At 38.7% G+C, this 23,775-nt stretch overlaps 1 protein-coding gene and 1 non-coding gene across 2 annotated transcripts in view; both read left to right on the top strand.

Annotated features, from left to right (window-relative positions):
• The window catches only part of PAWR (pro-apoptotic WT1 regulator), a 128,275-nt gene that overhangs the window by 93,943 nt on the left and 10,557 nt on the right, over window positions 1-23,775 (top strand). Inside the window, exon 5 of the mRNA XM_086398833.1 lies at window positions 21,941-22,091. Coding sequence (XP_086254959.1) covers window positions 21,941-22,091 — 151 coding nt within the window. The remainder of the gene's footprint in view (window positions 1-21,940; window positions 22,092-23,775) is intronic.
• LOC147371306 (small nucleolar RNA SNORA5) lies at window positions 6,836-6,971 on the top strand. Its single transcript, XR_015164968.1, has one exon. It is a non-coding gene; the product is annotated as a small nucleolar RNA SNORA5 (small nucleolar RNA).

Genomic DNA, 23,775 nt, shown 5'->3' with positions numbered 1-23,775 from the left:
GTTGTTTAACAGAGATGGCTGAAGTAGTGGTGTCCTTCCCTGTTGAAGCCATAAAGTTGCAGAAGATGTGGTCATCATGCTTGTGCTAATAATTATAGTATAATGGTAAATCTTATCAAGTCTTATAATGTCCAGGGTACTTTATGGAGATCTCATTCAATTCTTGCAACAGTTATCTTATAAGGAAGGTACTGTTGGTAAAATATTTACTTTTACTTTGTAGGTGAGGGAAATGAGACAAAGAGGTAGAATGATTTCACTGTGGTTATAGAACTAGTCAGTATGAGTCCAGATTTGAACTCAGGCAACCTGACTCCAGCACCCACATGCCTGTGCAAGACCATCTACTTAGATTTATATGTATAAAACCTCTGTTTTCCTCTGTTTTATGTTAAGTTTAAAATATATGGTTAAAAGTTGTGGTTGTTATAGTGTATATAAATAAAATATTGATTAAGAAGAGCTGTTATTTTATTATTAAGTTATTAAATAGAAAAGATTTAAATGTTTACTAATAAAACAATGTTTAAGAAGGCTAAGGTTATCAAGGACTAAGTAAATCTGACATGTTTGCCACTGCTGCTGCTTTTTATTTTAATTTCTGAGTAATTTTGATATAGGTATAATGAAACCTGTGATTCCTTTCAACTTCTAACATGTAAGCATTTTTTGGTAATTTTTACTTAGCATGACTAGTTTAAACTGGAAAGAATCTTTTTTTGTTTACTAGCAAGCATTGTCAATCAAAAAGCTTTGATTTGGCCCATTTGCAGGCCACATTCTCAAACCAAAGTATTTTTATCAGTTTTTGTTTTGGGAAATAAAAATGAACTTCAGTAACTTACCACATTTGTTGTATCATTCATACACATTTAGTTCTTAAGTCAGTTCAGTTCAGTTCAGTCGCTCAGTCATGTCCGACTCTTTGCGACCCCATGAATCGCAGCACGCCAGGCCTCCCTATCCACCAACTCCCGGAGTTCACTCAGACTCATGTCCATCGAGTCAGTGATGCCATCCAGCCATCTCATCCTCTGTTGTCCCCTTCTCCTCCTGCCCTCAGTCCTTCCCAGCATCAGAGTCTTTTCCAATGAGTCAACTCTTCGCATGATACACCTTAAATTATAATTGGCACTTTTCAGATTTGCATTCTTTACTTAGGGTCATTAGGGGAATAATTTCCTTACAGATCTTCATCAAAAGCTTTATTTATCATTGATCATTTATTTACCATTTATCATTGTGTTAAATCAGGAAGACAATTGATTTCACAGGGTGTATGTTTTTATTTTTAAGCTTTTTAGACCATTATTTTACTTGTGACCTGTTCGTACACTTGTTGCTTCTTTTATTTTCATAGCCTAGAACATGTGGTTTGTTACGTTTCAACTCTTAAAGGTTTAGCTATGTTTAGTACTACTAAAAAAGTTTTTTTAAGTTACTAATTATTATTCACAAACTCATTGCGACTCAGACACAAGATAAAAAACAAACAAAATCTAGATCTGAACTTATCAATGCCTTATCTAGAGGAATTTGTTGTATTGTATATCAACAGTTAATTACATTCATTAACCTGTCAACAAGTTGCAACAAAGATTGGAGAATGTATATTTCTTGGAGAGGGTGTCTGCTGATTAATGGGGATGAAAAAAAGGAGGAATGGGCTAAAGGATGGATATTTGGCATTATATGTTAGAAAATATTTTCAGTAAACCAAATAACTTACACATATGGCTACACAAACTTAAAAAGTCATCAGAGGATATAGCCATCCACAAGATCAGTTTGTGTGTTCTTATAAATTATGAATTAAATATTAATTTTTTATTACAGTTATCAAGGATGCATTGAATTTGTTAAGCAGTGACTCTATGTAAATGAGAAGAGTAAATGACTCTTCTCATTTATGTAGAACATTTCTTAAATATTCACTGAACTCCTTTTTATAAAGCATGTTTAAATGGGGCTTCCCTGGTGATCTAGTGGTTGAGGCTTTGCGCTCCCAGTGCAGGTCCGATCCCTGAGCAGGGAACTAGATCCCACGTGCCACAACTAAGAGTTTGTATGCTGCAGCTAAAGGCTCCGCATGCCACAGCAGAGGGTGCAGATCCCTGTGTGCTGCAAGTAAAACCCGACACAGCCAAGGACATAAATATTGTTTTAAAAAAAACAACTATGTTTCAATAACTTTGGAAAATTATTTGGGGGTGGGGGTCATAAAGTTTCTGAAACTTAAGGTTTAGGAAGGGTGGACCAGTGGTCATGTATTTGTGGGGGTTTTTTCTCCCCAATGTGTAATTTTCATAATAGAATGTTTCCTTAGTTAAGTTTATAGTTATCTCTTTAAGGTAATTTACTGTATTTAACATATAAGAAAAGAACATGTATGATAGCCCCTAACAGAAAAACTGAAATTTGTAACAATGAAATAGCATATATGCTGTAATATATTAATGTAAAGTTACAATATGGACATTAAACTGATGTTGTAGAAAACATTACCTATAAGAATTAATAATTATTGGAAAATTATTACCTATTTATATTAAACAAGTGGAGGGAGAGCATATAACAAAGGGTATGATAATAAAACAGTGTCTCATATAAAGTGTTCTAAACTTGAACTCTGTTGACAAGCTGCTAAATTTCTATGTAAAAGAATATCATGCTTATTTCGGAGAAGAGCTATATTTTTCACCAGATTTTCAAAGGGATCTGCAATCCAAAAAGGTTATGAACTACTAATAATTGATATATTGTGGAATTGTGGCTCAGCTGGTAAAGAATCCACCTGCAATACAGGAGACCTGGGTTCGATCCCTTGGTTGGGAAGATCCCCTGGAGAAGGGAAAGGCTACCCACTCCGGTAGTCTGACCTGGAGAATTCCATGGACTGTATAGTTCATGGGGTTGCAAAGAGTTGGACACAACTGAGCGACTTTCACTTTCATAACATCTGTTGTCTCTGGGTTATTGGGGTTACTGGAGAGATTGATCATGTTATCTGTTTCCCACAGTGAATGTGTACCATAACTCTCATAGAGTCTGAGAAATGACTTTTGTATTCAATTGTTGCTCTGTTTATGTGTGTGTGTTTAAAGGGAGAGAGAAAGCCTACCCAGCGGGTGGGGCTATTTGGGACAGGGACTGCAGTGGTGGAGTACAGTCAGGCAGAGAGCATATTGAGAATGCGGAGGTCAGGCTGGTGCTTGTTGGTTATTTAATTAAGGATCTTACAGTTTATCCAGTACTCCTGAATATTTGATATCCTTTCTAAAAGGAGGATTTTACTCAGGAGTCTTGTGTTACTTCTAATTGTGAAACTTTAAAGTATCTTATTTTATTGTTGGCCCACACAAGGGCCAACAAGTTCCAAAGCAAGATATACCATGCAAATTCTCTAGCAACATAGGAACACAGCCCTGAGCTCCAATATACAGGCTGTCCAAAGTTACTACAAAACCATAGACATCGCATAACTCATTACTGGACACTTCATTGCACTCCAGAGAGAAGAAATCCAGCTCCACCCACCAGAACACCGACACAAGCTTCCCTAACCAAGAAACCTTGACAAGCCACCTGTACAAACCCACCCACAGTGAGGAAACTCCACAATAAAGAGAACTCCACAAACTGCCAGAATACAGAAAGGACACCCCAAACTCAGCAATATAAACAAGATGAAGAGACAGAGGAATATTCAGCAGGTAAAGGAACAGGATAAATGCCCACCAAACCAAACAAAAGAGGAAGAGATAGGGAATCTACCTGATAAAGAATTCCAAATAATGATAGTGAAAATGATCTAAAATCTTGAAATCAAAATGGAATCACAGATAAATAGCCTGGAGACAAAGATTGAGAAGATGCAGGAAAGGTTTAATAAGGACCTAGAAGAAATAAAAAAGAGTCAATATATAATGAATAATGCAATAAATGAGATCAAAATCACTCTGGAGGCAACAAATAGTAGAATAACAGAGGCAGAAGATAGGATTAGTGAATTAGAAGATAGAATGGTAGAAATAAATGAATCAGAGAGGAAAAAAGAAAAACTAATTAAAAGAAATGAGGACAATCTCAGAGACCTCCAGGACAATATTAAACGCTCCAACATTCGAATCATAGGAGTCCCAGAAGAAGACAAAAAGAAAGACCATGAGAAAATACTTGAGGAGATAATAGTTGAAAACTTCCCTAAAATGGGGAAGGAAATAATCACCCAAGTCCAAGAAACCCAGAGAGTCCCAAACAGGATAAACCCAAGGCGAAACACCCCAAGACACATATTAATCAAATTAACAAAGATCAAACACAAAGAACAAATATTAAAAGCAGCAGGGGAAAACAACAAATATCACACAAAGGGATTCCCATAAGGATAACAGCTGATCTTTCAATAGAAACTCTTCAGGCCAGGAGGGAATGGCAAGACTCACTTAAAGTGATAAAAGAAAATAACCTACAGCCCAGATTACTGTACCCAGCAAGAATCTCATTCAAATATGAAGGAGAGATTAAAATATTGTATTTTAGTGTAAAATTCCTCTAGTTGTAATCTCATGGTGCTGCCAGTCTTGTCCTCATGGTAGTTGTAGAATAACAGTGTTTATCCCCCACCACAACACCTTCTATTCTTCCCACAGAAGATATAAAAATTCCCAGAGGGAGAAAATTTTCAGTAAACAGTGGTGTTTATCCTTGATAATACTGTTTATTCTTTTTCCTTCTGAACATTTCAGTTAATAACTTTGTAACTAAGGGCAGAGGAGGATTCTTTTTGGAGGTGTATTAGTTAGAGATTTGTGTTAACATTCCTGAGTAGAACGTTGCAATCTTTTTGGAGTTAATAAAACAATCTTTTATTCTGGGTATTGTGCACTGTACATATCTAGCCCTGAAAATCGGTTAAAACATTTCTGTTTTTAAAATAAACAGAGCTAAATTTGGCAATAAGAGCTAGTAACACAATTATTCACAATTATGACAGTATTCTTTACAAACATAATATATAGTAGGGATAAATGACTGATTTTTTTTTTCAGTAATATTCCTTATTTTGAATTTGTATATTATCATTTGTATAAAGCAGTAAGAAGGATTTTTAATTAATAGGTTAAACTTTTTGAAATCTTATTTTAAGCTTGTATGTACATCAAGCAAATACAAACATATTAGGGTATATCCACATGTTTAGGTTTTTATTTGTAGTTGTCAGCATTGTAGTTTGTATTTGAATAATCATGTGGTTGATGCAGGTGTGTGGACTTTTTTTAACTGAAAAGAGGCCTTTAAAATGATTCTAGTTCTCTTTTATATATGCTGCAACTTAGGTGATAACCTTACTCTCTTGATTTTCTTTCTACCGCTCTGCTGGTATTTCCCAGTTTTATTTGTATTTCTTCCTTTCCTGTACTTAGTCTTTATGTGTTGGTGTTACTCAGCACTTTGTCTTATTATTTTTGTTCTGTTTATTTGTACTGGAATTTTTTTTCACACTGATGACTTCAGTTATTATATTTACCTATGCTGATGATTCCAAATCATTAGCTCCATTCCTATATAACCGACAACTTTAAAATACCTGTTTTTAGATATCATAGAAGCATCTTAAACTCAGCATGTTCAAAAGCAAACTTGTGAAGCTTAGATTTCAGTGAAAGTGAATGTGATGTTGCTCAGTTGTGTCCGACTCTTTGTGACCCTATGGACTGTAGCCTACTAGGCTCCTCTGTCCATGGGATTTTCCAGGCAAGAGTACTGGAGTGGGCTGCCATTTCCTTCTCCAGGGGATTTTCCTGACCCAGGGATCGAGCCCAGGTCTCCTGCGTTGCAGGCAGACGCTTCACCATCTGAACCATCAGGGAAGCCCTAGATTTCAGTTCAGTTCAGTTCAGTTCAGTTCAGTCGCTCAGTCGTGTCCGACTCTTTGCGACCCCATGAATTGCAGCACGCCAGGCCTCCCTGTCTATCCCCAACTCCCGGAGTTCACTCAAACTCAGGTCCATCGAGTTGGTGATGCATGCCATCCAGCCATCTCATCCTCTGTCGTTCCCTTTTCCTCCTGGCCCCAATCCCTCCCAGCATCAGGGTCTTTTCCAGTGAGTCAGCTCTTCGCGTGAGGCGGCCAAAGTACTGGAGTTTTCAGTTTTAGCATCAGTCCTTCCAAAGAAATCCCAGGGCTGATCTCCTTTAGAATGGACCAATTGGATCTCCTTGCAGTCTAAGGGACTCTCAAGAGTCTTCTCCAACACCACAGTTCAAAAGCATCAATTCTTCAGTGCTCAGCTTTCTTCACAGTCCAACTCTCACATCCATACATGACCACTGGAAAAACCATAGCCTTGACTAGACAGACCTTTGTTGGCAAAGTAATGTCTCTGCTTTTGAATATGCTATCTAGGTTGGTCATAACTTTCCTTCCAAGGAGTAAGCGTCTTTTAATTTCATGACTGCAGTCACCATCTGCAGTGATTTTGGAGCCCAGAAAAATAAAGTCTGACACTGTTTCCACTGTTTCCCCATCTATTTGCCATGAAGTGATGGGACCAGATGCCATGATCTTCATTTTCTGAATGTTGAGCTTTAAGCCAACTTTTTCACTCTCCTCTTTCACCTTCATCAAGAGGCTTTTTGCTTTACTTTCTGCCATAAGGGTGGTGTCATCTACACATCTGAGGTTATTGATATTTCTCCCAGCAATCATAAAATCAGATGTGTTTTTACAAATTAGAAAAAATTATTTTGATGCTTTGGATTTTCAAGTGAAAATTTTAAAAACTCTGTGAGGCATCTCTTTCTGTTATAGCCATTAAAAATAAAAAATGCCCACAGTCAAGTCAAATTCAGCCCTGTTCCCGTGGTAGCAGGGGCTGGCCCGGATGACTGCCACAGCAAACTCTGCAGCTCATGGGCCCTGGGTCCCCTGCCCTGGGACCTGGGGATAAGTTTGGCTATGGACACGGTACGCCCGGTCTGGGGACTCGCTGGGGTGGGAGCAGAGGCAGGCCCTGCCCAGATGGGACATATGTTTAGTAAGCTCAGGCCTAGTTGCTGTCTCGCAGGGCCTGCACTGTATGGGACCCCTGGCCCGCGGGCTATCAAGCTGACCCCTGCGGGAAAGAAAAATAAATAAATAAAAATAAAAAATGCATGCTCATCTTAGAACTGTACCTTCGAATCTTTATATTTCATAAGTTAAAATAAGTTCCTCAGAAGTAAAGAAGCATCTTCAAATTATACTTTCATTAAGAACATTATAGTCAATTTTTGTCAAAACAAAGAAAACTTACACCATAGTTAAAATGTACACTTAAAATTCTTTTCATCCCTTTATGTTCTACTTTTTGTGATACAGTAATAATATTTTAATAATACCATGTTCTAAATCATAGTATTTAATTTACATATATATTTGTATGATAAATTATATGAGTATATTATATATAATCACATATAGTATAAATCATAATATAAAATAGATAAATATACATACCAATGTGTATATAGTGAATAAATTTAGAAACCATTCATTGAAATTCTTCTTAAAATAGTTTTCAGTCTCCTGCTTGCTTTTCCAGTGTCATATCTTATCACTCCTATGTTTACATTTCATGCTTTAGCCATATTGGATTTTTCTGTTTCTCAATAGACCACATACTCTTTCATATTTGCACATTCTTATTCCTCTTTTAAGTCTTGAGTTTAAACATTCTTTTAATGCTGTTCAAAGTGTGGTCCTTGAACTGTTTCTAACCCATGACAAAGTAAGAATAAAACATAAAAGTAAATATTTAGAAGCCTGAATTTCATTTTGACATTGTTATCATCACACCCAGGTTCATGATAAGTGGACTCCTTTATGAACAGGATATTGACTAATTCAAGTACCATGGTACATATGTGTTTGTTGTTTTTTTTTTTTAAACTTTTGCTCTAACTTTTTAGAGCAAAATTGAGGAAAAGGTACACAGGTTTCCCATCTAAACCTGTCCTCACACATGGATAGCCTCCTTCCTATAGGGAGGCGTATTTGTTACAGTTGATGAACTTACACTGACACATCGTAACCAAAGTCCCTAGTTTATATGGTTCTCTCTTGGTGGTGTACCTTCTGTCAGATCAGATCAGATCAGATCAGTCGCTCAGTCGTGTCCGACTCTTTGCGACCCCATGAATTGCAGCACGCCAGGCCTCCCTGTCCATCACCAACTCCCGGAGTTCACTCAGACTCACGTCCATCGAGTCAGTGATGCCATCCAGCCGTCTCATCGTCTGTCGTCCCCTTCTCCTCCTGCCCCCAATCCCTCCCAGCATCAGAGTCTTTTCCAGTGAGTCAACTCTTCGCATGAGGTGGCCAAAGTACTGGAGTTTCAGCTTTAGCATCATTCCTTCCAAAGAAATCCCAGGGCTGATCTCCTTCAGAATGGACTGATTGGATCTCCTTGGAGTCCAAGGGACCCTCAAGAGTCTTCTCCAACACTACAGTTCAATAGCATCAATTCTTCGGCACTCAGCCTTCTTCACAGTCCAACTCTCACATCCATACATGACCACAGGAAAAACCATAGCCTTGACTAGACGAACCTTTGTTGGCAAAGTAATGTCTCTGCTTTTGAATATTCTATCTAGGTTGGTCATAACTTTCCTTCCAAGGAGTAAGCGTCTTTTAATTTCATGGCTGCAGTCACCATCTGTAGTGATTTTGGAGCCCCAAAAAATAAAGTCTGACACTGTTTCCAGAAGTCGTGGGACCAGATGCCATGATCTTTGTTTTCTGAATGTTGAGCTTTAAGCCAACTTTTTCACTCTCCACTTTCACTTTCATCAAGAGGCTTTTGAGTTCCTCTTCACTTTCTGCCATAAGGGTGGTGTCATCTGCATATCTGAGGTGATTGATATTTCTCCAGCAATCTTGATTCCAGTTTGTGTTTCTTCGAGTCCAGCGTTTCTCATGATGTACTCTGCATAGAAGTTAAATAAGCAGGGTGACAATATACAGCCTTGACGGACTGCTCTTCCTATTTGGAACCAGTCTGTTGTTCCCTGTCCAGTTCTAACTGTTGCTTCCTGACTTGTATACAGGTTTCTCAAGAGGCAGGTCAGGTGGTCTGATATTCCCATCTCTTTCAGAATTTCCCACAGTTTATTGTGATCCACACAGTCAAAGGCTTTGGCATAGTCAAGAAAGCAGAAATAGATGTTTTTCTGGAACTCTCTTGCTTTTTCCATGATCCAGCGGATGTTGGCAATTTGATCTCTGGTTCCTCTGCCTTTTCTAAAACCAGCTTGAACATCAGGAAGGTCACGGTTCACATATTGCTGAAGCCTGGCTTGGAGAATTTTGAGCATTACTTTACTAGTGTGTGAGATGAGTGCAATTGTGTGGTAGTTTGAGCATTCTTTGGCATTGCCTTTCTTTGGGATTGGAATGAAAACTGACCTTTTCCAGTCCTGTGGCCACTGCTGAGTTTTCCAAATTTGCTGGCATATTGAGTGCAGCACTTTCACAGCATCATCTTTCAGGATTTGGAATAGTTCAACTGGAATTCCATCACCTCCACTAGCTTTGTTCGTAGTGATGCTTTCTAAAGCCCACTTGACTTCACATTCCAGGATGTCTGGCTCTAGGTGAGTGATCACACCATCATGATTATCTGGGTGGTGAAGATCTTTGTTGTACAGTTCTTCTGTGTATTCTTGCCACCTCTTCTTAATATCTTCTGCTTCTGTTAGGTCCATACCATTTCTGTCCTTTATCGAGCCCATCTTTGCATGAAATGTTCCTTTGGTATCTCTGATTTTCTTGAAGAGATCCCTAGTCTTTCCTATTCTGTTGTTTTCCTCTATTTCTTTGCATTGATCGCTGAAGAAGCCTTTCTTATCTCTTCTTGCTATTCTTTGGAACTCTGCATTCAGATGTTTATATCTTTCCTTTTCTCCTTTGCTTTTCGCTTCTCTTCTTTTCACAGCTATTTGTAAGGCCTCCCCAGACAGCCATTTTGCTTTTTTGCATTTCTTTTCTATGGGAATAGTCTTGATCCCTGTCTCCTGTACAGTGTCACGAACCTCATTCCATAGTTCATCAGGTACTCTATCTATCAGATCTAGGCCCTTAAATCTATTTCTCACTTCCACTGTATAATCATAAGGGATTTGATTTAGGTCATACCTGAATGGTCTAGTGGTTTTCCCTACTTTCTTCAATTTAAGTCTGAATTTGGCAATAAGGAGTTCATGGTCTGAGCCACAGTCAGCTCCTGGTCTTGTTTTTGCTGACTGTATAGAGCTTCTCCATCTTTGGCTGCAAAGAATATAATCACTGATTTCAGTGTTGACCATCTGGTGATGTCCATGTATAGAGTCTGCTTTTGTGTTGTTGGAAGAGGGTGTTTGTTATGACCAGTGCATTTTCTTGGCAAAACTCTATTAGTCTTTGCCCTGCTTCATTCCGTATTCCAAGGCCAAATTTGCCTGTTACTCCAGGTGTTTCTTCCTACTTTTGCATTCCAGTCCCGTATAATGAAAAGGACATCTTTTTTGGGTGTTAGTTCTAAAAGGTCTTGTAGGTCTTCATAGAACCGTTCAACTTCAGCTTCTTCAGCGTTACTGGTTGGGGCATAGACTTGGATTACTGTGATATTGAATGGTTTGCCTTGTAAATGAACAGAGATCATTCTGTCGTTTTTGAGATTGCATCCAAGTACTGCATTTCAAACTCTTTTGTTGACCATGATGGCCACTCCATTTCTTCTGAGGGATTCCTGCCTGCAGTAGTAGATATAATGGTCATCTGAGTTAAATTCACCCATTCCAGTCTATTTCAGTTAGCTGATTCCTAGAATGTCGACATTCACTCTTGCCATCTCTTGTTTGACCACTTCCAATTTGCCTTGATTCATGGACCTGACATTCCAGGTTCCTATGGAATATTGCTCTTTACAGCATCAGACCTTGCTTCTATCACTAGTTACATCCACAGCTAGGTATTGTTTTTGCTTCAGCTCCATCCCTTCATTCTTTCTGGAGTTATTTCTCCACTGATCTCCAGTAGCATATTGGGCACCTCCTGACCTGGGGAGTTCCTCTTTCAGTATCCTATCATTTTGCCTTTTCATACTGTTCATGGGGTTCTCAAGGCAAGAATACTAAAGTGGTTTGCCATTCCCTTCTCCAGTAGACCCCATTCTGTCAAATCTTTCCACCATGACCTGCCCGTCTTGGGTTGCCCCACGGGCATGGCTTAGTTCATTGAGTTAGACAAGGCTGTGGTCCTAGTGTGATTAGATTGACTGTTTTCTGTGAGTATGGTTTCTGTGTGTTTGCCCTCTGATGCCCTCTTGCAACACCTACCGTCTTACTTGGGTTTCTCTTACCTTGGGCGTGGGGTATCTCTTCACGGCTGCTCCAGCAAAGCACAGCCATTGCTCCTTACCTTGGACGAGGGGTATCTCCTCACCCCTGCCCTTCTTGACCTTCAATGTGGGATAGCTCCTCTAGGCCCTCCTGTGCCCATGCAGCCACGGCTCCTTGGATGTGGGATTGGTCTTCCTGGCCACCGCCCCTGGCCTCGGGCTTAGGGGCGTGGGGTAGCTCTTCCCGCCCATCGCTCCTGGCCTCGGGCTTAGGGGCATGGGGTAGCTCCTCCTGGCCGCCGGCCCTGACCTCGGACGTGGGGTAACTCCTGTTGTCACCACCCCTGACCTCAGACGCTGGGTATCTCCTCTCGGCCGCCTGCCCGACCTCGGACGCAGGGTAGCTCCTCTCGGCCATTCCTGCGCCATCGCAGTCTGGTACTCTCGGCTGCTGCCCCTGACCTCAGACGTGGGGTGGCTCCTCTCGGCCGCGCTAATGTGTAATGCCATGTCTCCATCGCTATGTAAAATGATACTATGGTATGATACTGTGGTATCATTTTAGTTTCTGATCTTTTTATGCTCCATGTGCCTTTGCCACAGAGTCATATAATTGAAACCAAACAGTATATAGCCTTCTCAGCTTGGCTTCTTTCACTTAGTAATATACAATTTAAATTTCCTCCATATTATTTCATGGTTTAATAGCCCATTTCTTTTTATGTGCTGAATAATATTCCATTTTCTGGATATACCACAGTTTATTTATCCACTTACTTATTAAAGGGCAGTGTGATTGCTCTCAAGTTTTGGCAGTTATAAATAAAGCTTCTATGAACATCCATGCATAGGTTTGTGTGTAGACATATGTTTTCAGCTCCTTTAGATTAATACCAAGGAGCATGATCCATGGTAAGAGTATGTTTAGTTGTATAGGAAAACCACCAAAGTGTCTCAGAAGCAGCTGTACCAGTTTACATTCCAACCAGCAGTGAATAAGAGTTAATGTTGCTCTATATCCTCACCAGTGTTGATCCTGATTTTAGCCATTTTAATGTGTGTGTAGCAGTATCTGATTTTAATTTGCATTTCCCTGATTACAGATGATATGGAAAATCTTCCTATATGCTATTTTGCCATCTGTATATCTTATTTTCTTATGAGGTGTCTATTAAGTTCTTTGGCTCATTTTTCAGTCTGGTGGTTTGTTATTGTTAAATTGTAGAATTATCTGTATATTTTGGATAATAGTTCTTTATCAGATATATCCTTTTGTAAATATTTTCTTCCAGGCTAGCTTGTCTTGTTCTTTTAACATTGTCTTTCACAGAGCAGAGATATTTAAAATTTTAATGAAGTTCAGCTATCAATCATGGCTTCCCAGGTGGCTCAGTGGTAAAGAATCTGCCTGCCAGTGCACGAGACGAAGGTTTGATCCCTGGGTCAGGAAGGTCTCCTGGAGAAGGAAAAGGCAACCCACTCCAGTATTCTTGCCTCGGAAATCCAATGGATAGAGGAGCCTGGTGGACTACAGTCCAAGGGGTTGCCAAAGAATCAGATACGACTTAGTGACTAAAGAGCAACAACTATCAACTATTTTTCATGGATTGTGCCTTTGATGTTTTACCTAAGAAGTCATCAGCATACCCAGAGTCTTCTGCATTTCTCCTATGTTAGTTGTCTTCTATGAGATTATATATTAATAGTTTTGCATTTTTCATTTAAGTCTTGATCCATTTTGAGTTAACTTTTGTTAAGGGTATGAGTTCTTTGTTTTATTTTTCATTGCATGCACATGTCCAGTTGTTTTCCATTTGTTGAAAAGACAGTTTTGTTCCATTATATTGCCTGTACCCCTTGTCAAAGAGTTTTGGCTTATTTATGTGAGTCTCTTTCTGCTTCTGTTGCTGTTCCATTGCTCTGTTTGTCTCTTCTTTTACCAGTACTGCACTGTCATGATTACTATAGCTTCAAACTAAGTCTTAAGTTGGGTGGTGTTAGCCCGCCAACTTTGTTAATTAATATTGTGTTGCCTATTCTGGATCTGGCCTCTCCATGTAAACTTTAGAATTAGTTTGTCAGTACCAAAAAATAGCTTGTTAGGATTTTTTTTTTTTTTTTTTTAGATTTTGAAACCAGTTTATTTAAGCTTCACAACAATGATGAAAAAGTAGAGACCAGTGGCAGTAGCAACAGATGGATGGTATAGGTGAGGGCTGAGCTTTAAGCCTTCCAGAATCACCAGGAATCAACTTTTATTTCCTATAAAGTTTCAACAGAAGAAACTTATACACCAAAAAACTCAGCTTCGAGAGATGTTCCCTTATGCAGAAATTCTGGAACCCCAGTAATGAAGATGGTTCCCACATTAATACCACAGGCTGAGTCTATTTTCCAGTGTTATGCATTTTCTTACTTTTTGTTTTTGAGTTAGTTTTCTGAGTTTAAGATTCACAGCAAAACTGCTAAGAAGGTACAGAAATTTGCCATATGCCCCTTGCCCACACAAATGTATACTGCTAAGTCACTTCAGTCGTGTCCGACTCTGTGCGACCCCATAGACGGCAGCCCACCAGGCTCCCCCGTCCCTGGGATTCTCCAGGCAAGAACACTGGAGTGGGTTGCCATTTCCTTCTCCAGCTTGTTAGGATTTTGATTGGGCTTGCATTGAGCCAAGAGATCGATGGGAAATCAAAGTTGGGAAGAAGTGGCACGTACCAACATTGACTCTTCCTGTCCACTAACTGGTTTCTCCATTTACTTAGTTCTTCTTTGGTGTCTTTCATCAGTTTTTGTTCTTTTCCTCATATAGATGTTATACATTTTGTCAGATTTATACAGAAGTATCTCATTTTGTAGAGAGCTAATGTAAATGTGTTGTTTTAAATTTCAAATCTCACTTGTTCATTTCTAGTGTGTAGGAAAGGGATTGACTTTTGTGTATTACCCTTATGTCTTGCAGACTAGCTATAATTACTTATTCATTTCAGGAATTTTTTTGTGTTGGTCCTTTCACATTTTCTCCATAGGTGATCATATCATCTGTGAACAAAGGCAGTTTTATCTCTTCCTTCCCCGTCTGTATACCTTTTATTTCCTTTTCTTGTCTTATTGTATTACCTAGACTTCCAGTAAGATACTGAAAAGGAGTTGGTGAAGGGAGACATTCTTGCCTTGTTGATCATAGCAGGAAAGCTTTGAGTGTCTCACCACTAGGTATGATGTAGGTTTGTGTGTGTGTTTGTGTGTGTGTAGATATTCTTTATCAGGTTTAGGAAATTCCTTTCTGTGCTTAGTTGTACTTTTTTTTTTTTTTTTTAATCATATATAGATGTTATAGGCTCCTCCGTCCTTGGGATTTTCCAGGCATGAATACTGGAGTGGGTTGCCATTTCCTTCTCCAGGGGATCTTCCCGACCCAGGGATTGAACCTGGGTCTCCCGCATTGTAGGCAGACGCTTTACCGTCCAAGCTACCAGGGAAGCCATATAGATGTTAGATTTTGTCAAATGCTTTTTCTGTGTCTGTGTGACATGTGATCCTTCTTTAGCCTGTTACTGCAATAGATTACATAATTGTGTATATGTGTGTTTTTTTAAACAGAATCAGCCTTGAATAAATGCCATTTGATTTTTGGTGGATAATTTTTTTCTATACATTCTCAAATTCAATGTGCCAATATTTTGTTGAGGATTTTTGCATCAGTGTTCATGAGAGATCTTAATCTTTATTTTTTAGTTTTCTTATGGTATCTGTCTGATTTTGGTATTAGAGTAATGCTGGCCTCATAAATTAAAATGTATTCCTGCTATTTTTACTTCTGAAAGAGATTTTAGTAATCTGTATAATTTCTTCCTTAGATTTTGGATGGATTCACTAGTGAACCCATCTGGGCCTGATACTTTCTATTTTGCAAAGTTATTAATTATTGATTTAATTTCTTTAATACATACCAGCCTATTGAAATTATTTGTTTCTTGTGTGAATTTTGGCAGATTGTAGCTTCCAAGCAATTGATCTGTTTCATCGAGGTTATCAAATTTGTGGTCAGAGTATTACTTTATTATTATTTGCATGTCCATGGAATCTTCAGTGATATCCCTCTTTCATTTCTGTTGGTAATCTGTGTCCTCTCTTTTTCTTAGCTTGGCTATAGGCCTATTGGTTTTGTTGATATTTTTAAAGAAATAGTTACTGGTTCTTTGATTATTCTGTATTGGTTTCTTGTTTTCAGTTTCATTAATTTCTGCTCTAGTTCTTGTTATTCTTTTATCTGCTTATTTTGGATTTAAAATGCTCTTTCTTTCCTAGTTTCCTAGGGTAGAAACTTAGAGTATTGATTTTAGATCTGTCTTTTCTAATACATGCGTTCAGTGTACACGTTCCTTTCTAAGCACTACTTTCACTGTATTCCACAGATGATAAGTTGTAAATTTTTTTTTGTTTTGTTCAAAATACTTTAAAGTTTCTCTTGAGATTTCTTCTTTGACCCATGTGTTATTTAGAAGTGCATTGTTTAATCTCCATGTTATTCGGGAGTTGTCCAGTTATCTTTCTGTTATTAGTTCTGGTCTAATTCTATTGTGCTCTAAGACCAGGCACAATATGATTTCTAATCTTTTAAATTTGTGACGGTGGGTTTTATGACCCAGAGTTTGGTTTATCTTGGTCATCTTGCAAGCTAGTAAAGAATGTATATTCTGCTATGCCTGTGTTATTTTTATGTTGCTGCTGCTGCTGCTAAGTCAGTTCAGTCATGTCTGACTCTGTGCGACCCCATAGATGGCAGCCTACCAGGCCTCCCCGTCCCTGGGATTCTCCAGGCAAGAACACTGGAGTGGGTTGCCATTTCCTTCTCCAACATTTTTATGTTAGTCATTTGTAAACCAAAATGTGTAAGAATTGAAGAAAATGTGAAGATATATTTACCTTAGAAATCTTGTGTTAAATTTAATCAGACATATTCTTGTTCCATAAATAAAACAATTAAGTAGACATATACTTAAAATAAATATGTAAAAGCTAAAAATCTTTTTTTATTCTTTTCAGTTTCTGCTTTTGTTAGTATTATCTAAATCTAAGAAGTAAATTTTACATTCTTTATTTTTAATTTTAATTTACTTAGAATAAAACAAACTTTACTAGACTTTTTAAAAGAAAAGATACATCTTTTTTGAATGTGACAGAAGTAGTAGACCAAAGTATGATAATGATGGAAGTAATTTCAAAGAGATACAGACCAAAAGAGTTTGTACTTGTTTTGTTGAGAAGAAGTATCCCTCCTATAGTGAGTTCAGTTTTTAGCCATTATTGATAGGGAGGTGCTAAAACCACCCTTATGGCAGAAAGTGAAGAGGAACTCAAAAGCCTCTTGATGAAAGTAAAAGAGGAGAGTGAAAAAGTTGGCTTAAAGCTCAACATTCAGAAAACGAAGATCATGGCATCTGGTCCCATCACTTCATGGGAAATAGATGGGGAAACAGTGGAAACAGTGTCAGACTTTATTTTTTGGGGCTCCAAAATCACTGCAGATGGCGACTGCAGCCATGAAATTAAAAGATGCTTACTCCTCGGAAGAAAAGTTATGACCAACCTAGATAGCATATTGAAAAGCAAAGATAGTACTTTGCCAACAAAGGTCCGTCTAGTCAAGGCTATGGTTTTTCCTGTGGTCATGTACGGAGAAGGCAATGGCACCCCACTCCAGTACTCTTGCCTGGAGAATCCATGGACGGAGGAGCCTGGTTGGCTGCAGTCCATGGGGTTGCTAAGAGTCAGACACGACTGAGCGACTTCACTTTCACTTTTTACTTTCACGCACTGGAGAAGGAAATGGCAATCCACTCCACTGTTCTTGCCTGGAGAATCCCAGGGACAGGGAAGCCTGGTGGGCTGCCATCTATGGGGTCGCACAGAGTCGGACACGACTGAAGCGACTTAGCAGCAGCAGCATGTATGGATGTGAGAGCTGGACTGTGAAGAAAACTGAGCGCCAAAGAATTGATGCTTTTGAACTGTAATGTTGGAGAAGACTCTTGAGAGTCCCTTGGACTGCAAGGCGATCCAACCAGTCCATTCTAAAGGAGATCAGCCATGGGATTTCTTTGGAAGGACTGATGCTAAAGCTGAAACTCCAATACTTTGGCCACCTCATGCGAAGAGTTGACTCATTGGAAAAGACTCTGATGCTGGGAGGGATTGGGGGCAGGAGGAGAAGGGGACAACAGAGGTTGAGATGGCTGGATGGCATCACTGACTCGATGGACGTGAGTCTGAGTGAACTCCGGGAGTTGGTGATGGACAGGGAGGCCTGGCGTGCTGCAATTCATGGGGTCACAAAGAGTCGGACACAACTGAGCAACTGAACTGAACTGAACTGAAAACCATAGTGGGATTATTTGCAGTAATGTACTGGCTGCTGAAACAATAAAACCACCAAATTTAAGTGGCATTTATATGCACGGCGTTACATTCACAACCACAAATGTCTTATTTGAAAGAAAGACTGTCACAGTTAAGAAGCTGACAGAAGCAGATCATCAGGATTTCATTAGTGTTTTGTGAGTTTCTTTTCCAGTCTGACTTCAGGTTGCTGACATTAAAAACTAGGTATGAAAAGTGAAAGATGTTTGCTGGAAGTTGTTGGATGAGTCTGTAGCAAAGTAGATAGTTCATGTAATGCTTCTCAGCTACGCCCATGATTTGTTATATTTAGGGATACAGAAGACCAATTCTTTGACAAAGCAGGATAACAGGAATTTTTGTTACAGTATGATCAATACCTTGATTTTGCTGACATAACAGTAATGTGAAGAAAGAAATTACTTTTCATTTTCTTTGTTGACAAACAATGCTTGCTGTGAAGTATATAAAACTTTGAAGGGCCAACAGATGCGGTTTGGAATGTTTGTTTGTTTTGCAGGAGTGTGTTCTGATTAGATAGAGACAGTGACAGGGAGCAGTGTTGCAGCCTGTGCCAGAGCACAGATAAATGTCTCCTGCTTTCATTGACAAAGTCTGGTTAGGCCGGCTGAGATAAACAGTCACTACAGGCGTGAATTACTGAGACGCTGATACATTAAAGTTGTGGTTTAAAGAAAATTAAAAGATATGAACTGTTACCCTATGCTGACGTATACAGTGATTTTTAGAGGGAAACATTCTGACAAAAGTGTTTGACTTTTGGGATGAACGTCATGTTTTTACAAGCAAAAACCAGGTTTTATAAATCAGCTATACTTCAGTCTTCATTCTAATCCCCAAAAAAGGCAGTGCCAAAGAACACTCAAACTACCGCACAGTTGTGCTCATTTCTCATGCTAGCAAAGTAATGCTGAAAATTCTCCAAGCCAGGCTTCAATAGTACGTGAACCAAGAACTTCAGATGATCAAGCTGGATTTCGAAAAGGTAGAGGAACCAGAGATCAAATTGCCAACATCCCATCATAGAAGAAGCAAGAGAATTCCAGAAAAACATCTACTTCTGCTTCATTGACTATGCTAAAGCCTTTGACTCTGTGGATCACAACCAACTGTGGAAATTTCTGAAAGAGACGGGAATACCAGACCACCTGACCTGCCTCTTGAGAAACCTGTATGCAGGTCAGGAAGCAACAGTTGGAACTGGACATGGAACAACAGACTGGTTCCAATTAGGAAAAGGAGTCCGTCAAGGCTGTATATTGTCACCCTGCTTATTTAACTTATATACAGAGTACATCATGCAAAATGTCGGGCTGGATGAAGCCCAAGCTGGAATGAAGATAGCTAGGATAAATGTCAATAACCTCAGATATGCAGATAACACCACCATTATGACCGAAATCGAAGAGGAACTAAAGAGCCTCTTGATAAAAGTGAAAGAGGAGAATGAAGAAGTTGGCCTAAAACTCAACATTCAGAAAACAAAGATCATGGCATCTGGTCCCATCAGTTCATGACAAATAGATGGGGAAACAATGGGAACAGTGACGGACTTATTTTCTTGGGCTTCAGAATCACTGCAGATGGTGACTGCAGCTGTGAAATTAAAAGACATTTGCTCCTTGGAAGGAAAGCTATGACAAATTTAGACAGCATATCAAAAAGCAGAGACATCACTTTGCCAACAAAGGTCCGTTAGTTAAATCTATGATTTTTCCAGTAGTCACATATGGATGGGAGAGTTGGACCATAAAGAAGGCTGAGCGCTGAAGAATTGATGCTTTTGAACTGTGGTGTTGGAGAAGACTTTTGAGAGTCCCTTGGACAGCAAGGAGATCAAACCAGTCAATCCTAAAGGAAATCAACCCTGAATATTCATTGGAAGAACTGATGCTGAAGCTGAAGCTCCAGTACTTTGGCCACCTGACGTGAAGAGCCAACTCATTAGAAAAGACCCTAATGCTGGGAAAGATTGAAGGCAGGAGGAGTAGACGACAGAGGATGAGATGGTTGGATGACATCATTGACTAAATGGACATGAGTTTGAGCAAGCTCTGGGAGTTGGTGAAGGACAGGGAAGTCTGGCGTGCCACAGTCCATGGGATTGCAAAGAGTCAGACACGACTGAGCAACTGAACAACTAGAAATATTTCAATTTTAAAAGAGGAAACTAGTTTGATCCCCAGCCTTTTAAATATGTGTATGAGACTTATTTGTCTGATAGCATCATTCTTTAAAAAAAAAAAAGATATTAATTAGCCTTTTGTGCAAGAAAGAAATGCCATATTTTTAGTGTTACATAAAGACAAAGAAAAAAAATGAAAGTTAGAAATTTGGGGGGGAAAGATTTTTCAAATTGTTATGGTTCATTCTCCAATACATCAGTAAGTAAGTGATGATTTTAGTATTGCACATTTGCAAAATGTTATAATCCATTACCTTACAAATTTGATAAGATACACTTTGAATTTTATTTTCCATCAAAAGAAAACCCTTGCATAGGGAGTTAATGGATCAGAATTCTATTATTTTCATCAAAAATTGTCTCAGATTTACCAATAATTTTGATAGATAAATGATTAGAACTGGCTACCAGTAAAGGATTGGGGACAAATTTTGAAAAGTGTCATTTTCTGCATAGTGGATAATAATGAGTATCCTGAGCTTGCTCAAATCGCTTTGAAGTCTCTTCTGGTCAGTATACATTGGTGAAACTAATTTTTCTATTGTGAATGCTATTAAATCATAGAGGTAGTTTAGATATACTTTAGCCTTTGTGATCAGCATTGTCATCAGTCTAAGCTAGAGTAGGTTGATGAGCAAGAATGATTCTAGTCTCCACGAAAGCCCCCAGGAAGCTCTGCCTCCCAGTGTTTTTACCATATGTAATCCTTTCCCACATCCCACGCAGGGCTGACGTGGTAGTGTGTCACTTGTGAGCTTCGGTCACAAGAGACTGCAGTGTGTCTTGGTGGTTGTGTCACTTTGTCTCTGGAAGCAGCTGTCTTGTGAACAGCCTAGTAGAGAAGCCCACATACTGAGTAACTGAGGCTTTTGACCAGTTGCCGGTTTGAAACTGAGGCGTTTTGCCATCAGTCCTGTGAATGAGCTTACAGCCAAATTCTCCTCCAGACCAGGCAAGCCTTCAGATGACTGTAGTCCTGACCAACGTCTTGACTAAAACCTCATAAGAGACCCTGAAATATAAACACCCAGCTAATGTGCTTCCAGATTCCTGACCAACAGAAGCTGTCAAATAATTGTGTTGTTTCAAGCCACTAAATTTTGGCATAATTTTTTATGCAGTAATAGATAACTAATGCAAAAAAATAAGAAGGAAGCTTATTATATTAAAGACTTACATACTATTAGTTCAGAGTATGAATTGCTGTTTAATATGAAGAATTGCTATTTCACTGATAAATTTTGGTTAAATAATTAAGAATTACAAAATGACAGAAGTTGCCAGTTTGACAGCTGTTTTTAAATAATAATTGCCTATATGCATACTTCCAATGATGATGACTCATTTTCATGTAATTCTTTTTCTTGTTTATCCTATTACTGAAATATAATTTTACGGGTCTGAATCTATTGCAACATTTAGGCATACATTTTGTATGATGTTTTTCACTTTTATCTTTCCAATTCAATTCTACTTGATCTTACTAAAATATTGGCCCATGATGTAATGGAATTTAAAAATAAAAGGAGAAAGAAAGTAGTTCTTCACTACTTCACACATTTCTACTAGTCTACATTAGGTCCCCTCTTGTAGTTCTCAGAGTACATTACGCTTAACCTTACTGTGATGGTTGTCTTGGTTTATTGTCATTGATCGTGTTCTTGTTACACGGGAAGTTCTGTGAAAGTCACAGTCCATGTCTGTGCTTCCTGTTCCACCCTCAGTGCTCAAAACAATGTCTGCTACTTAGCAGCTTCTCAGTAGATAGATTAGTCAAAAGAATTAATTTTTTTGTATTTTTATTATATTGAAATAATGATTAACTTCTATAATTATAAATAATTTGGCTATCATAATCATGTGTCCTCAGGGGAATGGTAATTGTTTATGGTAAATAGAAAATACTCTTTGCACTCTTCCTGCTGAATATGAGGTATCTTTAAAAAAATGTGTATCTTTTTAATTTCCATAGCACAACCACCGCCTCTGAAGAAGATGTCTCAAGTAGATTTCCCCGAACAGATAGAAGTGGATTCAGCAGGTATAACAGGGATGCAAATGCTTCAGGTAATTTGGTCTCAAGTAGCAGCACATTGGAAAAGAAAATTGAAGATCTTGAAAAGGTATGAATTACAAATTATTTAAGATCTATGAAATTAATATACCATTAGGATTCCTTTTTCACTTTCATAGCAGCTGAGAGAGAAAAATTGAAATGTGTAAGGATGAGGCAGTACCAGGAAAGGGAAGAAAATGAGGGGCATGATGGGAGATACTGTTAGTGTTCATTGGTACTTGTACGTGTAGTCAAACAGCAGCTTTGAATCAGTCTTAATTAGATATTCCCTAGATGCATAGTGGCTAAGCATTTTCTGATTTCTTAGTGCTGTTCTATCCAGTTCTGTTGATGTTAAAACTTTTAGAAATGGAGTCAGTTCTTGAATTGCTTAGTATTTAATGGCTCCTCTCATTCTGCCAAGAGTTGTCTTTAATACTAATATATTGAACACAGTCTTCACCTTTGAAACGGTTGGAAGCATATTCTAGCTAGCAGTGTGTACCACTGTGTGTTTATTATTACATACTCTATTCAGTTTGTAGACTTTCCTCTATGTTCTGAGTTAGAGCCTAGAGCCGCTGTGATGTCTGCAACGATTTTAAGAGTAAACCTGTTTAAGAGTATCTTTGTGGCTCAGACAGTAAAGAATCGGCCTGCAATGAAGGAACTGTGGATTTCATCCCTGGGTCAGGAAGGTCCACGCTGGAGAAGGGAATGGCTACCCAGTCCAGTATTCTTGCCTGGAGAATTCAATGGACAGATGAGCCTGACGGGCCACAGTCCATGGAGTCATCAAGAGTCGGACATGACTGAGTGACTAACACTTGAGAACATGTCAAATGAATATTGGCGTTAATTTATTAACCATGGGTTCTCAAGTTTGTTCTGTAGACATTCAATCCCTAAAATTAATAATGGTGCTGAATTACTTTCTGATTGTTCAAAGCATATCTTGTTGAATTGAAATTATTCCTTGTAAGATAAAAGTTGCTTTAAGTAGAGATTGAATTTTACTCTTTTTTATAACATTATGATTATTTTTAGTTCACATTTGAACTTTAACACTAGTTTCTGTGAGTTTAAATTGAAAAACTTTAAGGGATATATAGTATACTAGTTTTCAAGTCTGTGCATGCTCAGTCGCTCAGTTGTGTCTGACTCTTTGTAACCCTTTCAACTGCTTCTCCGTCCTTGGGTTTGTTAGGCAAGAATACTGCAATGGGTTGCCATTTTCTCCTCCAGGGGATCTTCCTGACCCAGGGATTGAACCTGCATCTCCTGCATTGCATGCAGATTCTTTACCTCCGAGCCATCTGGGAAGTCTTAATAGTTTTCAAGGGGGTTCATCAAAAAAGGCTTTTAAAGTTCACAGAAGTTTGGACTGAGTTGTTGGCAGCAGCAGATTAATGAGACTGTCTGACTGCTTTCCTCTGAGGTCATAAGAAAGAAGCCAAATTCTGGCTGAGACTTTTTCAGTTCGGCTTCACTTTTGCTTCTCAGATGGCTGACCCAGCCTAAAGTCCTGGATTCTAAGCAAGATTTCTCTGAAAAAGGTGTTGCATTGTTTCTTTTTGTTTGTTTGTTTTGGTTTTGGCTGTACACGGCTTGGTGGATCTCAATTTCCCCAACCAGGGATCAGACCCACACTCCCTGCAGTTAGAAGTGTAGAGTCTTAACTACTGGATGGCTGGGGAAGTCACTGCATTGTTTAAGGGGGAAAAAAGTTTAAAAGCTAATATCATTTTCAG

This window comes from Bos grunniens, chromosome 5 (assembly GCF_055505025.1).
Source record: "Bos grunniens cultivar Pamir isolate PY7600 chromosome 5, Bosgru_T2T1.0, whole genome shotgun sequence".
Lineage (NCBI taxonomy): Eukaryota > Metazoa > Chordata > Mammalia > Artiodactyla > Bovidae > Bos > Bos grunniens.
Note: the sequence above shows the minus strand (reverse complement) of the source record. Positions and strands in the feature narration are given on the sequence as shown.